The sequence below is a fragment of the Nannospalax galili genome, unplaced genomic scaffold, assembly GCF_000622305.1.
Source record: "Nannospalax galili isolate Female #2095 unplaced genomic scaffold, S.galili_v1.0 scaffold704, whole genome shotgun sequence".
NCBI lineage: Eukaryota > Metazoa > Chordata > Mammalia > Rodentia > Spalacidae > Nannospalax > Nannospalax galili.
In genome coordinates, this window is record NW_008352394.1 from 161025 (window position 1) to 175627 (window position 14603).

The following is a 14603-nucleotide window of genomic DNA, read 5'->3' on the forward strand; positions in this document are numbered from 1 at the left end:
TTCTTCTTCTTCTTCTTCTTCTTCTTCTTCTTCTTCTTCTTCTTCTTCTTCTTTTCTCTCACCCTATCTTTGGACCAGCCTGCCCAAGGACACCTCTGGTCTTTGTCTCCCCTCTTAGAATCGTTCAGGTCAAACCCCAGACATCCTGATACCCACTTCCTCAGGTCTCAACTCCCATCCCTCCTGTTATTAGCCCCTCCAGCTGGACACCAGGCCTCGTTGGGCTGGACAGCAGTGCATACCCAGGCAGAGCCACAAGGCCCCACAGAGGCCCAAATGTCCCTCTGTGGGTGCCCCTGTAGCTCCCCACTTCCTGCCAGAGATCTGGGCCAAAGAAAATCATTAGCAGCACAGGCTGAGGGAGGAATTGTCTCAGCCTTCCAGGTCTCTCCCAGCCTCCCTGGCTGGCCACACTGTTTATTATTCCAAAGGAGGAATTTGGCCTGCTGGCCAGGAGATGGGAGGTCACTGCAAGGAGGATGACCTGGCTCTGGCAAGCTGGGCTGGGACCTCATGGCATGCAGTCCCCAACCCTGCTATTTTGTGGTACTCTATCTTGTCTTCTCAGGCCCTGTCCTGCAGCGGCTGGGGCCAGGGTAACTAAAAGTAAGACTAAGCTGAGAAAGACCCTCCTGAATGGCAAGCAATAGCCCAAAGAAGCCCAGAATGGTGACCTAGTCACATAGATACACGGTGGTTCCATCTGTGGAGAGGAGACTGGGCAAATGAACTGAGGGAAAATGCAAGTCTAGATGTGCCAGGACTGATTTGGCTTTCTCTGAAACAAGCACAGCAGCTTCCCCTCACTAGGCCTTGCCCTCACTGTGAGATCTCCAGCCCATTGTCAGCGGATCTCCAGGTTGCTCTGGGACTCATTTGCCCATCATTCAGAGAGTTTGGGATGGCCACTTTAAATAGGTGTCCCTATTCAAAAGCTCTACCTTTTTGACAAGTCAAAGAGAAGGTTCTGACCACCCTGTGTGAAGAGAATGGCTTAAGGAAGTAGGAGCTTATCAGAGATGCAGACGACATGCTTGAAGTCACAGTACCTGAGAATCTATGACCCACCTCATTCCACCTACTGAACATCACTGACCTGGTATGACCAGACATGACCTGTTTCCTCCTCTATACAACTGGGAATTAGACAGTTTTTGGGGTGACTTCCTACCAAATGAACTTGGGGCGACATGTAGAAGGGTGGTATGGACTGTATAGGTGAAGACTCATCAGAGTGGTACTCAGGCACGAAGCATAAGCTCCTGGCCATCTGGATGGCTCTGGACACCTCCAGCTATCTACTCAATGTCATATGGATTAATTTGTGCTTCTAGAAACTGCTGTGTTCTGGTCAACCCCAGGGAGGCCCAGGCAGCACTTGTCCTGATGGCATGCCTATGGCAACTTCCCTTCTTCAGGGAAGGGATCCGTACTCTAAGATAAAGTTACTCGGTCAGCATGGGCATCATGTCAAGAAGCAGGCACCCACTGCTTGCCATGCCATCCATCCCAGAGACACCCCTGGAGTAGAGAGAGGGAAAAGATGCTACCCGCCCCGCCACATACACACATTGTGATCAGGAAGCCTTCACGATTGGCCCAGTTCAGATCAGGTCCAGAGAGGGGACTGTTTGGCTTCTCACAATGGTCTGAGGCACCCCTTAGGGGGTCAGAGTGAGGCCTCAAGCTCAGAGAAGCAAGCATGCTCAGGGAGTCATCCTCAGCACCCCAGGCCTCCTGCTCACAAGAACATACAATTCCCCACTCCTTTCCCACCAACTTAATCTAAATAAATCCAGCCCATCTTGGCCACATCCGCCAGCAGCAGCTTCCCTCCCTCAGGGTCTTGAGGCTCCCACGACACAAGCAGGCTGGGAAAGGGGGGGCCTGCATCGCTGCCAGGGGGAGGCCTACACACACGGTGAGCACATGCATGTGGTCCAGACAACCCAGATGCCGCCTACTCACTCACTCACACGCCCTTCTACAGCACACATATGTATAGCTAGCAGGATATGTGCCCAGCCTTTATGTAGGCACTAACCATGTGCCTGCTCAGACAAGACACATGTGCACACAACTCCTGCTATGCCCAGCACACATGCACACAGCACAGACCAGTGCCTGGGTGCTTCACCATGTGCCCATCAGAGATGTACCCTTGTGTAACAGATCATCCATGTACTCCCCCACATAAGACATACATAGAACATGTGCACACAGGACTCCAATCGCCCTCTGCATATGCATCTGTGCATGGGCATAAAGGAGCCAGAAAGCATTATGTGTTGTATAGTTATGAGTACTTGCCACATAATGACTCACTTGATCCTCAGTTAACTCTGAGGCAGAGAGGATAATTGTTCCCATTTTATAGTTAGGAAAACTGAGATAGAGACAGCTTTGGAAAATTGCCAAGAAACGCAGAGCCAGGAGAGAGGAAGGTAGAGACTTCATTGAGACACCATGCTTCCCAATTCTCTGTCACCCCCTGCAGGCTTCCCAGATCAGATACTTTCTGGCTGAGGCTGGGCAGAGGGCAATGGGTGGGGACTGATTGAAACAGATGGCTTTGAGGTTAATTTAGCTGAGTCAACATGACTTGGTAACTGAATATTGAGGGGTTCGCTTGAGAGGCAGGTTTCAGAAATGAGTGACTGAGGGCAGGAATGTGCATATGACGGGGACAAAGCAGAATGAGACCAAGCACAGGATTTAGAGTTGCCACTGAGCTCATTTCTAATGTGGAGGGTCTGGTTGGCACTGAGTAGAGGCAGAGAACAGGCCTGGCAGAAAGGCAATGAGAGGAAAAGAGGAAGGCCTCTGTGGTTCAGAGGGGTGCCTGAGGTGGTCTGCTGTAGGCCCAGGATGATCTGAATAAACACGATACCTAGGCAGGAGGCCCAGTCCTGGGGCCACAAGGCCAGAGTCTTGGAATGTCTGTGCCCACAAGCCAGGGAACATCTATCTGATCCAACCCCTTTCCTGTGCCCCACTCACTGTACAGGTGGGAAAACTGAGGCTTGGAAAAGGGAAGTAAGATGTCCCACTGGGTCTCTGCAGGATGGGCTCTAAGGGTCTGTGGGCTGCTGCACACACCTGCCTGGGGCCCTGATCCTAGTACCCACCCATAGGTCCAGGGTCCAACTACAGCTCTGCCTGAAATCTCTCCACAGAACATTCCTGCTGAGTTCTTGCCCTGTACCAGATAAGGTGAGGCTGGTGACAGAGACTCAGAGATGTGACTTGTTACATTACTGGCAAAAGTGGGACACAGACTTGTTTCCTAACCCACAGCCTTGTCCTCGCTTCCAAATTGGGGGCTCTTCACAGCCCCTGGAACCTTCAGGATGGGAACAAAGGGGCCTGGTTCTTGTTTTCTCTCTGTCAGTCATCTGTATTACAGTCCTGCCTCTCTCTGAGTGTCAGTTTCTTTATCTGTAGAAGACAGTGGAAGAACTTTCCAGGCTGACATTGTGGCCCTCTGGACCCTGCTATGGAAGGCAGCCCTGTGGACCTGGAATGCCGGGGTGGGGGCGGGAGCATGGAGAGGACCCCAGCCAGGATGCCATGACTCAGCTCCCAAGAGGCAGTCGGTTCCAGGCTGGGAGTGTGTGGGGGCAAGAGGTATCTGGAGCCAGAGACAGAGTCTTCAGCCAGCAGCTGGGCAGTACTCAAGTGACAGCAGCCCGGACTAGACCTAACAGGGTCTGGTCCATGTGGCCTTCCCTGAGCTGGCTGAGGTGTGGGTATGATCTTACAGTACTGGTCAGGGAGCCCTACCTGGGATCCAGAGCAGGATCTGGAGAATGGGATATAGTTATGAGTGGAAAGAGAATCCTGAAAAGGGGTCAAACCCGACCTGCTGCAGCCCATGGTCCACTTCTCTTGTTGGAGAAGGCTCAACATGCCACCATTCTGCAATGCCTCTCCCCATGAGCCTCAGGGTAGCATTGAGGATGAGCACCTTGGTCCCACCCACCCAACTCTCTATGGCATTCTGCCCCTTGACCAGGCAGGTGCCCATGGTGTCCTGCAGCAGGCTAAATTGGAACCTCAGAGGCAAGGTATAGTTCTGTGGACCAGCTATTCAGACAGCCTCTGGCTGTGCTTGCCCTCTATGACTCCTCAGTTCCACCCTGCCCCTCACCTATCCTTACTCCTTGTCTCTGCAGCACTCACCTGACCCTGTCACTCACTTGGCCAGTCTGTGGCTCTCCCTGGCACACAGGTAAAGGCTGCTTCTGAGCCTATAGGAACTGTGACTCACACTCTGGCTGCCACTACTCTTCACTGCTGAGGGAGGAAGGCCACTGTCCTCTTAGCTCCCGGGGGGGGGGGGGCACGTCACTCCCTCCATACTCTTCTCCCCAGGAGTCCTCCCCAGGGACACAATGGAAAGAAATGACCTATTTTCTGGAAATCCAAAATAAAATGAAACATCTGTCTGGAATGGAGCCAGGCAGATAAAGAAGGAGCCCATCCCCTCTGCACCCCCCTCCCCCGCCCTCAGAGTATATGTGTATGTGGGGAGAGGGGGAGTGATGGTGGTCCAGCTACTTGGAACAACGCGTGGGAAAATGCTCAGTATGTGCCTCATGGCTTTTAGGGCCCCTGGGAGGAGACCTGGGTCCCCATGCAGGCTGGGAACAGCCGGGAAAGGAGGTCAGAGAGGGAGGGAGGCCCAAGTATGCTCCTGCCCACAGCTCAGCAGCCTGCCTGCCTGCCTGCCCAGCAAGCACTTCCTGCCTAATGCCTCCCAGGCGCCTTGCTGGCCCCAAGTCTCAGCCCCAACGGAGACTCATTCTGGGTCATATGGCCAGGCCCCGGGACCCCTGGCTCTCAGTCTCCAAGATCTCACCAGTAGAGGGAACAGGGACTTGGATGGCCTTGAAGAGTTGCAGGTTGAAAGCAGCTTTACTACCCATTACCTTGAAAGCGGCATTACCACCCATCACCTGGACCAATCTGCCCCTGGGGATGATCTCACCAGGTTCCCCACCCAACCAATGACATCCTGCTGCTTTCCTGTCTTGAAAATGAGGAAACAGGTGTGACAATGTCTCATTTGCCCAGCAGTGACTCCAGTGCTGAATCCTGGGCAGGCTGCACTCCCGAGCACACACTCACCTGACTGCCTTTTTTGTAGGAGTAACAGTAACAGGCCCACAGAGAGGACAGTGGGAACCTGGACAACACCATCCACACACCAGTCACAAGTCCACTCCTGTTCTTTTACTATTTCTGGACTCCTTTCACACTCTTTTGAGTAAAACCAAACTGAAAACTGAAGTTGACAGTTACAGATGTTACAATTTTAGAGCCATACATGTGCTCTATTTGCATTCCCACCCGCTTTGTAATTGTACACCTCCCATGACAGGGGTCTCATTTCTTCCTCTGTGGCCATCTCCACCTGGGCAGTTTAGGATCTAAACAATAGATATCTTCTTCCCCACTCAAATTGTGCCCCTCAAACTGAAAACAAAGTCCCCAACTAACCCAGAGTCAGGCATTCTGCTCAGTGTAGGACCCAGGGATTTTGTTTTATCTGTATAACAGCCTATGAAGGGGTGTGTTTATTATCCCCATCACAGAAGAGGACACTGAGTCTCAGTGGGGTTTAGTGACTTGTCCAAGGTCACGTGGCCAATAACCAGAGGAGCTAGGATAGGATGCAAACCCAGTTGGTCCAAAGGCTATTTTCCTTTCTTCCTTCCTTTCTTTCTTCCTTTCTTTCTTCCTTCCTTCCTTCCTTTCTTTCTCTTTCTTTCTTTCTTCTTTTTTTTTTGGTCTTTTTGAGAGACAGGGTCTCCCTGGAGCTGACCTGGAGCTGGCTATGTAGACTAGGCAGGTCTCGATCTTGCAGAGATCCACCTGCCTCTGCCTCCTGAGTGGGATTAAAGGTCTGTGCCACCACACCCAACACAAAGCCTGTTTTCTTAACTACTGAACAAGACAGCCTATCTCCCAACCAGGAGCAATTCTGTCCACAGAGAACTACTCTCACCTGGAGCTCATACTACAGAATCCTAGCTTTCAGGGGCTAGAGGATCTCCCGAGGTCAGGGTCTTGCCCCCTGGCCTCATGAGGGTAGTATATGCAGGGGTCCCGAGCCCCAGCCACCTAGTCACTTGAAAGCCAAAGTAGAGACATAACTCAGAATCTTTTTGACACTTCACTGCAGAGCCCAAACATCAACGCGATATTAAGTTTATCAAGAGAAGGACTGTTGGTTGGGTATAGCAGCGACACCTTTAATTCCAGGCACTTAGGAGGCAGAAGTAGGCAGATATCTGAGAGCTTGAGGCCAGCTTGGTCTACATAGCAAGTTCTAGGCCAGTAAGGGCTACACAGCGAGACCCTGCCTAAAGAGAGAGAGATTGATTTTACAGAGAAGAGCCCAGATTTGGCCTTTTCTCTAGAGTCTCTGAGCTACAGAACCCAGGTAGTTTGACCAGGTGTGTGACTGACTCTGCCTTGGGCCTGCCCTGTGGCTCCAGTACCTCTTGCACAGTTATAGAAGGCCAGGGCTTCTTGCAGAATTCCAGCCTCCACCTCCCTTGGCTGCCCTCCCTGCCCCCACTCTCCAGAGCCTCATCTCAGGCTGGTGCCATGGCAACCGAGAGCACCAGGCCCTGGCAGCCAAAGGAGCCCCTGAGAGGGGTCCCAGGCTGGGGCTGGGGAAGGGGGGTGTGCAGCTGGTGCAGACAAGCAAACCTTCTGTTCCCCAGGCTGCTGCCAGCGGGATCAGCCGTGGGCCCGGGGGCCTCAGAGAGAATGCATTCTCAGAGCTAAGTGGGCAGGGGGCAGGCAGGCCTCAAGGCCCATTCCTATTGACCCACTAGCATATGGCCTTCCCCCACCAGCCCAGGGCCCACAGATCAGGGAGGAGCAGCTAGCTAAGGCGAAATCACCACTGATTGGTGCCAACTGTGGATCACTGAGATTGCCCTCAGAGCCCTCCTGGGCAGCGGATCAGGAGGGAAAGCTTCCACGTCTCCTTCACCCTTGAACTTTCTCAGCATCTCTTCCCTGTCCTTTTCTGCAGGCTTCACTCTCCAGTTCTCCCTTGGACTATGACTTGCCCTTTCTGTGCCTTGGTCTCCAGTCTATAAATCAGTGCTCTGCACTGAGTAATTGAGACTGTGGATGGAGTTAACACAAGCACATGTTTGAGGCAGGGCCTGGCATCCCTATGTGGAGCCAGAGACCATAGTCTTCATCCCTCTCCACCCAGAAGTCACTCACTCAGCCTAGGGTATACAGCTGAGGCCCCGAACACTAGGATAGTCAGCCAGGGAATGCAGATGCAGGTGATACAGGAGATGGTCAGGAAGCTCTCCCAGAAGGGCTCCTTGGGAAGGGGCGCAATACCCAAACACACGCACACACACACACACACACACGCATACCCCACTGTGCTGCACTGAGGCTCAGGGAGAAGATGTGGCTGGCCTAGGACAATAAGACAAATCTGAGTGATGTTTTCCAGTTCACAGGTGACAGCAGAGTCCTCCCTTACTTTTGTCTTTGTTCCTCAAAACGATTTCTCACAAATCAAATATACCTAATGATCAATACAAAGTGATTACTTTGGAACCCTTTAAACTTTTAATACAGGATTGAGCCTATGATAGGTGCTCAGTTGATCCTTACGCAGCATGGGATGACTGTGTGGGGTGAGCTCTTCTGGTCTTCAGGCCAGGGGCTTCAGCAGTCCCCTAATGACAGAGGGTTCTCTAGGCCGAGGACTGTTTTGGGTGGGCAAAGGCAACCCTTTTCCTCCTGAAGAAGATGATGGGACAGGCAGCCAGTGGGAACAGAAAAGACATATGGTGCCCTAAAGCCAGTGGGCTGTGCCTGATGCTACCCAGGGCAGGGACAAGGCATGGCAGCCTAGGCAGCTTGGGAGGAGCACTTCTAATCCCAGTTCTCCTACCACTTGTCCTGGTGCATTTCCCCAATAGTGGCATGAGATCCCTTTGTGCAGTTGGGTTAGGGATGATGATGAGCCTACGGCATATCCTCATGCTCACTAAATGGTAGCCACTGTAATTCTGTGAAACTTGGCCTCTGGAGTTTAGTGGATTCTATGACAGATGATGGCCAGGCACGCTATTCCACAGGGCTCTGTATAAGCAATGCTTGGGAAGTGGGAGGGCAAGGCATCAGAAGGGAAGGACAGTGATGCATCTGTTAGGCTAGATCTGAGGATTGTCAGCACAGTAGTGGATGACAGGCAGGGAAGGAGGGCAAGATTGGGAAAGACTTGGGGGCACTGGGTAAAGAGTTGGGCTTTGCCCTTAATGCATCACAATGCCAAATTTTCAGGGCTTTAACAATGATTGCTGGGCAGTTGACTGCTGATGGTAACATCGCAGTAACACCACACATGATTGGGACTGGGGTATGTAGGAGAGTAAATGAGCAGGCATTTCATGGGAGGTTGTGGGTTGTGATATGGACAATGGAGTCAGAGAGTCCAATTTCCAGAATAAGGCCTTCCCAAACCCAGTTAGAAGCCCACAGCAAGATGAGGTATATAATTTGTGGGACAGGTCTACCATCAGAAGGAGGGACACCTTTTTAAAAGTTTATTCAGAGCTTCAAAATGGTGTTTGCAGGGCATTAAGCCAAGTGTGGACCCTTCTAGTGATAGGTCCTTCATGAGGTTGAATGCTCATGTCATTGTTCCCTGGAGTAAAGGGGAGATGGTCCATCCATGCATCCCTCCCTCCCTCCCTCCATCTATCCATCCATCTTGCCAGGTATTTATTTACCTAGTCACTATAGCACTAAACTTTCAGTAAACAGACCCAGGCTGGGTTTTAACAAAGACTCTAATACAGGTAAGACTGAAGTAACCTACAGTTCACTGGTTAAGCCTGAATTTTTTTCTCCAAGTCCAATGCTATGGGTTGGAAGGGGCTAGGGCTTCTGTGACGCATTTATTAAGCTGAGCCCTGTCCCTCTGAGGTGGCTTGGAATTCCCTGCTGCCTCCATACCAATTATGCTCAGCCTAGGGAGACGAGGACCACAGTTCTTGGGGACCTACTTTCTAGAGAAGGAAAGCAACAAAGTCAGCAACAAAATGTGACAAAACAGCCTTAAGAAGCCAGGCAGGAGGACTGAGGAAGTAGGTCCACTGGTAAAGTATTTGTCTAGCATGTAAGAAAATCTGGGTTTGATCCCCAGTACTGTATAAATTGGGCTTAGTGGTACATGCCTATAATCTCACTATTAATGAGGTAAAGGCAGGAAGATCAGAACTTCAAGGTCCTCCTCAGCTACAAATGAAGTTCAAGGCAAGCCTGGGCTCCATGAGACCCTGTCTCGAAGAGGAGAAAGAGGAGGAGGCAGAGGCTACTGCCAGCATCTGTAAGGGGCTTTCAAGGCCAAAAGCAAAGCTGGATGAGCATCTGGAGCCACTAAACTCTCTCTTGCCATCTCCCTCTTTACAGAAGAGGAAATTGTGGCCAGAATGGAGAACTGATGGGACTGAAATTTTCCTGATCCAGAGAATCACCTCAGGGGTTCCCATCTTTCATTAAGAAGGCTTTGGATGCTGGAGTTAGCTCTACAAGAAGCCTTGGTCCCCAGCACTGCATAAAACTTGCATGGTGGCACATGCTTATAATACGGGTATCCATGAGGTGGAAGAGGGAAGATCAGAAGTTCACGGTCATCCTTGGCTACATAGCAAGTTAAAGGCCACCTGAGATACATAATACCTGTTTTAGAGCAAGAAGGGTAGGGGCTTTGTTCCTCTTCCATACAAATCTGCCCCTTTACCCCAGAGAGACCTGGAGGCTGGTCCCTAGACACCAACCTCTATGTTTTGGGGGTAGTGCTATGGACACATCACGAATGCCTGGGACTCCCCATCATCAGTGATCTGCATGGCCCCGGATACATTCCTTCCCTGTTCCTGACCTCAGTTCACACTCATACCATAGGGAAACCAATGCAAGTGAGCCCCAAAGCCCTTTTCATATTTGACATTTGGGCAATTCTTGAGCGTCTGGCCCTCCCCAGAGACAGCACTGTCTGCCACAGGGCGGAAAAGCTAGTATCTCCAGCAGATGAAAGGTTCAAGCAAGCATCAAGACATCAAACAGGCAAGCTCTAAGGCAGAAGGAGCAAGGGTATTAGTGTGATTAAAGCTGTACACATACATACTTTGATTTCCACCCTCCTACACCAGGTTGAGCATCAGCCACCCGCCCCCTAAGAGAGTGCCTAGGTGTGGGGAGCCCTGGGACCAGGCCTGGGGTTTCAAGAAGCTGTTTTCCTGAGGCTCTGGACCCTGAGGCTTGGGAGGGCTACCAGGAGGGCTTCTTTGCAGGAAGCAGCAAGTGTGTGAATTCTCCATCTGATTCCATGAGGGTGGGTCCCTGGGAACATTCCTGCTGCCCCTGCTGGAGCCCCTCATTGGTATGGGCCAAAGTCTTGCTATCTCTTGAGAGCAAAGCTTGGCATTGGAAAGGACCTGAAGGATTGTACACAGCCACTCACAGCCTTCCTCACAGCCCTCCTTGCTCTCAGTACCCCCAAGGAAACAGGCCTGTAATCTGCAGGAATACACCCTAAAAGCTCTGTAGAAAACAGCACATTAAAGAGCCCTCTCCTGGTTAGAAAGTTCGCCTCCTTATTGCAGGTTAAGGTTTTCCATTAGCAGTCATTGATCCAGACCTCTTTCTGCAATGTGTAAAGAAAGCATAAGAAAAAACTCTTTCATTGTGAAGTTAAATATGCATGATCCCTGAGTACACAGCAGGGCTTGTACAGCTGCCAATCTGGGCTGGCAGGGCTTGGAATCCTGAAATTGTTCTGGGGTAGCAGGGCGCTTAGTGATCATCAGGGTCAGTCTCCTTGTTAAAACAGTCACATGGTGTTCCAGGATTTGACCCCCTCTGGATTTCTGAGGGTCTCCCACAGATGAGGCATGTCCTCAGAGTTTAGGCTGGGTCCCTGAGCCCCACCCAGTCTCATATCATAGGACTCTGAAATCAAACACCAGATCCTAATCCAGATCCCCCACTTCATAGCTGTAGGACTCTGGGTAACTAATTTTGTCTCTCTGGACATTCCTCATCTGTAAAATGGGAAGAATTTAGATCTATTCCTCCAGGTGGCAATGATTTAAGTAGCCCAGTAAATATTTATGAAGGGCTTCTTGAATGGCAGGTGTTCTAAGCACTGAGGAGCAGAGTAGAGAATTTTAAGGTAATGAACAAAAAGACATGGTTAAAACGCACACACAAAGTGCTCAGGAGTTGCTGGTCCTGCCCACATGGTTTCCTAGCTGAGGCACCTGATGAGAGACCACACCTTTCTTCTCCCTCTCTGCTCTCGGGGTGGGACGACTGTGGAAAAAGTACTATTCCAAGGTTCAGAACCAAGGATCAGTCCAAGATTCAGAACCATCTGCAAGAAGTGGGTGGCCCTTTCTGGAATGTCTGGAGGCCTGTCTTCCCCACTCCCCACCACACTCCAAAGCCTGTCCTGAGCAAAAGCTAGACTTCTTCCTATCACCAAAAGGCAGCCTGTGCACTGGGCCTGGAGAATGGGGTGCAAGTGTCCAGGTCCCTCCTATTGGTCAGGGGTCTTTAGGCTGCAGATCATTTTCCCAGCCACACGGCCCTGCACAGGAAGTGGAGGGTGCAGTGGCCTCTCTAGGCTGTGGCCACAGGTCTACTCCACAGCTTGCAAGAACCAGGCTAACACCTTGCAAGAGGCTACCTAGGGAAGCCCACATGCTGCCCTCATATAGTCACAGAGGAAGAGCTTTGAGGCCCAGAAGGACAAAGTGCTGGCCCAGGGTCACACAGTCCGCCATCAGTGGAATCAGAAGTTAGTGCCCAGTGTTTATCACAGTGCTCATGACCTCTCAGTATGGTAGCAGCTCGGGGAGTGGGCATTGGTGCTAAGGGTGCCACACAGTGCTTACGCAAGCATGGGTCTTCTAATTTTGAGTCCCCGGCTTTCTACTACAGTCCTACATCTGCTGGCAATTACAAGCCCAGCTTTTCTTCCCACAGAGGAGGGACGGTCACTGATAAGCCTCTGAAAGGAAGGTGCTTGCCAGACAGCTTCCTACCTCAATCAGGACCAGAGATGGGGTCCTTGAAGCAACTAGGCCTGAGGCTACACTTTCTGTTAGGGGAACTTCTGATGACATCAGGGTGCCCAGATATTGTGCAGCCAGGCAGGCGGTAGGGAGTGCAGCCTTTGTGTTTACTCTGACTTTGGTCTAAATGCCAGCTCTGCTATGTGACCTAGGACAGCTATGTAGCCCTGGTTTCCTCATCTGCAAAGGATGACAACAAAACTAACTCTTGCTGTGAGGGATACAAGGCACCAGGCTCTGGGCCCACTGATGATAGTGCCACCATGACTACATGCCCCCTGTGCTGTGGGCCCAGGGCCTTCTGCCTGGAGACAGGGAAGGACTGCTCAATTCAGAAAGACCTGTTGGAAGTTCCTGGGGGTGGGGGTGGGAGACACTTGTCCCTGTTTGCCACAGGAAGATGCAGTCTGAAGGAGTTACCTGGGGTTCTAGAAGAAAGTCAGGACCCTGATCAGAAGTACATCTAGGAGTGGTGGCACAGGCTTTTAATCCCAGCACTTGGGAGACAAAGGCAGGTGATCTCTGTGAGTTTGTGTCCAGCCTGGTCTATATAGGGAGCTCCAGGCCAGCCAGTGAGACCCATCTTAAAACAAAACAAAACAATACAAAACCAAAAAAAGAGAACTAAAAACAAAACAGGAGGGAAGGTCTTCAGTGAGTCTCTCCCCCTGGCCACCACATTCTCACTGCCCACCCAGGGCTGGGCACTCGGGCCAGGACACAAGAAAGCTAGAGCTGGGTCCAAACAGTCTGTGACGTACAGAGTAGCAGCAGAGTGGCAGAGATTAGTATTCTAATGGGAAGGTTGTAACAGGTACCTGGAAGCTGAACCTGAGAGAACTGCTTGGAAGAGGTGTGGGCAGGAGAGCCGAAGAGGGAAATGATGAGGAAGAACATTCCAAGCCAGAGAGAGGGAGGGCAAATGCCCACAGGCAGAGTGGTACAAATTTCATCTACAAATTCTGGAATGTAGCCGGCTGGGAACCAAGAGCCCACGTTTGGAGTACTGGAGAGGGGAAGTTTACAGTCACTCAAGTCCTGCCACAGTCCTGGACTGTGTGGTCACAGTTGGGTGGCTGTCACATTGACGTGGAAAAAGAAACCATTGCTGCCTCTGGGAGCAGGTGAGCATCACGGAGAGTCTCAGAGGGTTGGGCTCAGCCCTTCCGCAGTAAGAGCCTGTCAGTGGCCACCACTGCAGGAGATGGGGCTTTCTATAGACACTTGGGAGCTACAGAGGGCTCTAGGTGGAGGTGTTATAATCAGATTCACAGTTTAGATGTTGGGATAGAGTGGAGAAGGAGCAGTGTCCAAGGAGGAAAGCATGGAAGAAAATGGCCCGGCCACACCCCTCTTCACAGAGGAGCCCCCAGACCTGCTGGCCAGGTCCCAAACCCCACTCCAGCGAGAAGGCCACTAGGCAGTTATTAAGCTCCCTTCCACCCAGACTCTGGGACCCAGAACTTTCCAATGGCTGGGGGTTTGGAAGGACATCTTAGGAATTTGGAAAATTTGCAAATCCATTTAAATCCCAAAGGTTGCCTGGTGGTTGACTGGCCCGGAGCCAGTCGAATTCCCAGGAACCAGGCTTGAACAAGGCAGGGACAGGACTAGGGACAGGGGCCTGGAGTCCTAAGGTCCCAGTCCCTTACTAAGTCCCCTTCTACATACCCTGCTTGCCACCTCTGGATTCCCCTCCCTTGTCCCTGCTAACCGGCCCCAAGCCCCACACTTTGCTGTGCTTTGGAGGGTCTGCTTACTAGGCAGCCAGAAGACTCTGGGGGCAGTGGGTTGCAGGGTTGAGGGGGACCAGCCACCCAAGAGAGGAGGAGGGAACTGGCTCCTCCAGCACTGATATCACCCAAAGTCACCGGCCTCCTCCCATCTGGTTTTGTTAAAATTTTTTCCTTTATTTTTTGACTGCTCAAAAAGGCATAGGCTGGGATGAGGGGATAAGGCATAGGATGGGGTCTGTCCTTGGGACACTTACCATGCTGCTGATGGCTTCTGGTATGTGCTGTCACCCCCTCCAGGAAGTCCTCCTCACTGTCCTCTGTTATTTTGCTGGACCCAAAATAGGAAGCTATTGGGAAGGAGGGAGGGAGGCCTGATCATGCAAGCCCCAGGAGACTCTGGGGAAAGGAGAGGGTGTGCAGGGGTGAGGGGCGGCCCAGCCTCGCCTCACTCCCAAAGCATCCTCTGGGAGGAGCGGAGCAGCCTGGAGGGGGCCGCCCTGGGTCTGGCTGACTGCTCGGATGGCAGCCGACTGGTCTGGGCCAGTTCTGGCTCTGGGCTTCTCCTTGGTCTCTTCCTCTGTAAGTTACTCCCAGAGTAATCCTGGGTTCCAGATAGGACGGCAGAGACTGTGGCCACAGTCAGTCCCAGAGCTCACACCACTGTGGGCTTCCCAACGCCCCCCCTCTTTGGGGGAAAGGCTGCAGGGCTGCCTCTGATTGGCCAGGCTGGGAG

General features: G+C 51.8%; 2 protein-coding genes across 3 annotated transcripts in view; one reads left to right on the forward strand and one right to left on the reverse strand.

The window, feature by feature from the left end:
* The window catches only part of Pdgfrb (platelet derived growth factor receptor beta), a 37415-nt gene extending 22880 nt beyond the window's left edge, over positions 1-14535 (reverse strand). Inside the window, exon 1 of one of the 2 annotated variants that reach the window (XM_008849383.2) lies at positions 14125-14535. In XM_008849383.2, coding sequence (XP_008847605.1) covers positions 14125-14127 — 3 coding nt within the window. In that variant the 5' untranslated portion in view covers positions 14128-14535. The remainder of the gene's footprint in view (positions 1-14124) is intronic. The other variant, XM_029554228.1, reaches the window with a different exon arrangement.
* Positions 12956-14603, forward strand: part of Cdx1 (caudal type homeobox 1) — a 30260-nt gene continuing 28612 nt past the window's right edge. The window contains exon 1 of the transcript XR_003846477.1: positions 12956-13258. The gene's annotated coding sequence lies outside the window, so the exon portion shown is untranslated. The remainder of the gene's footprint in view (positions 13259-14603) is intronic.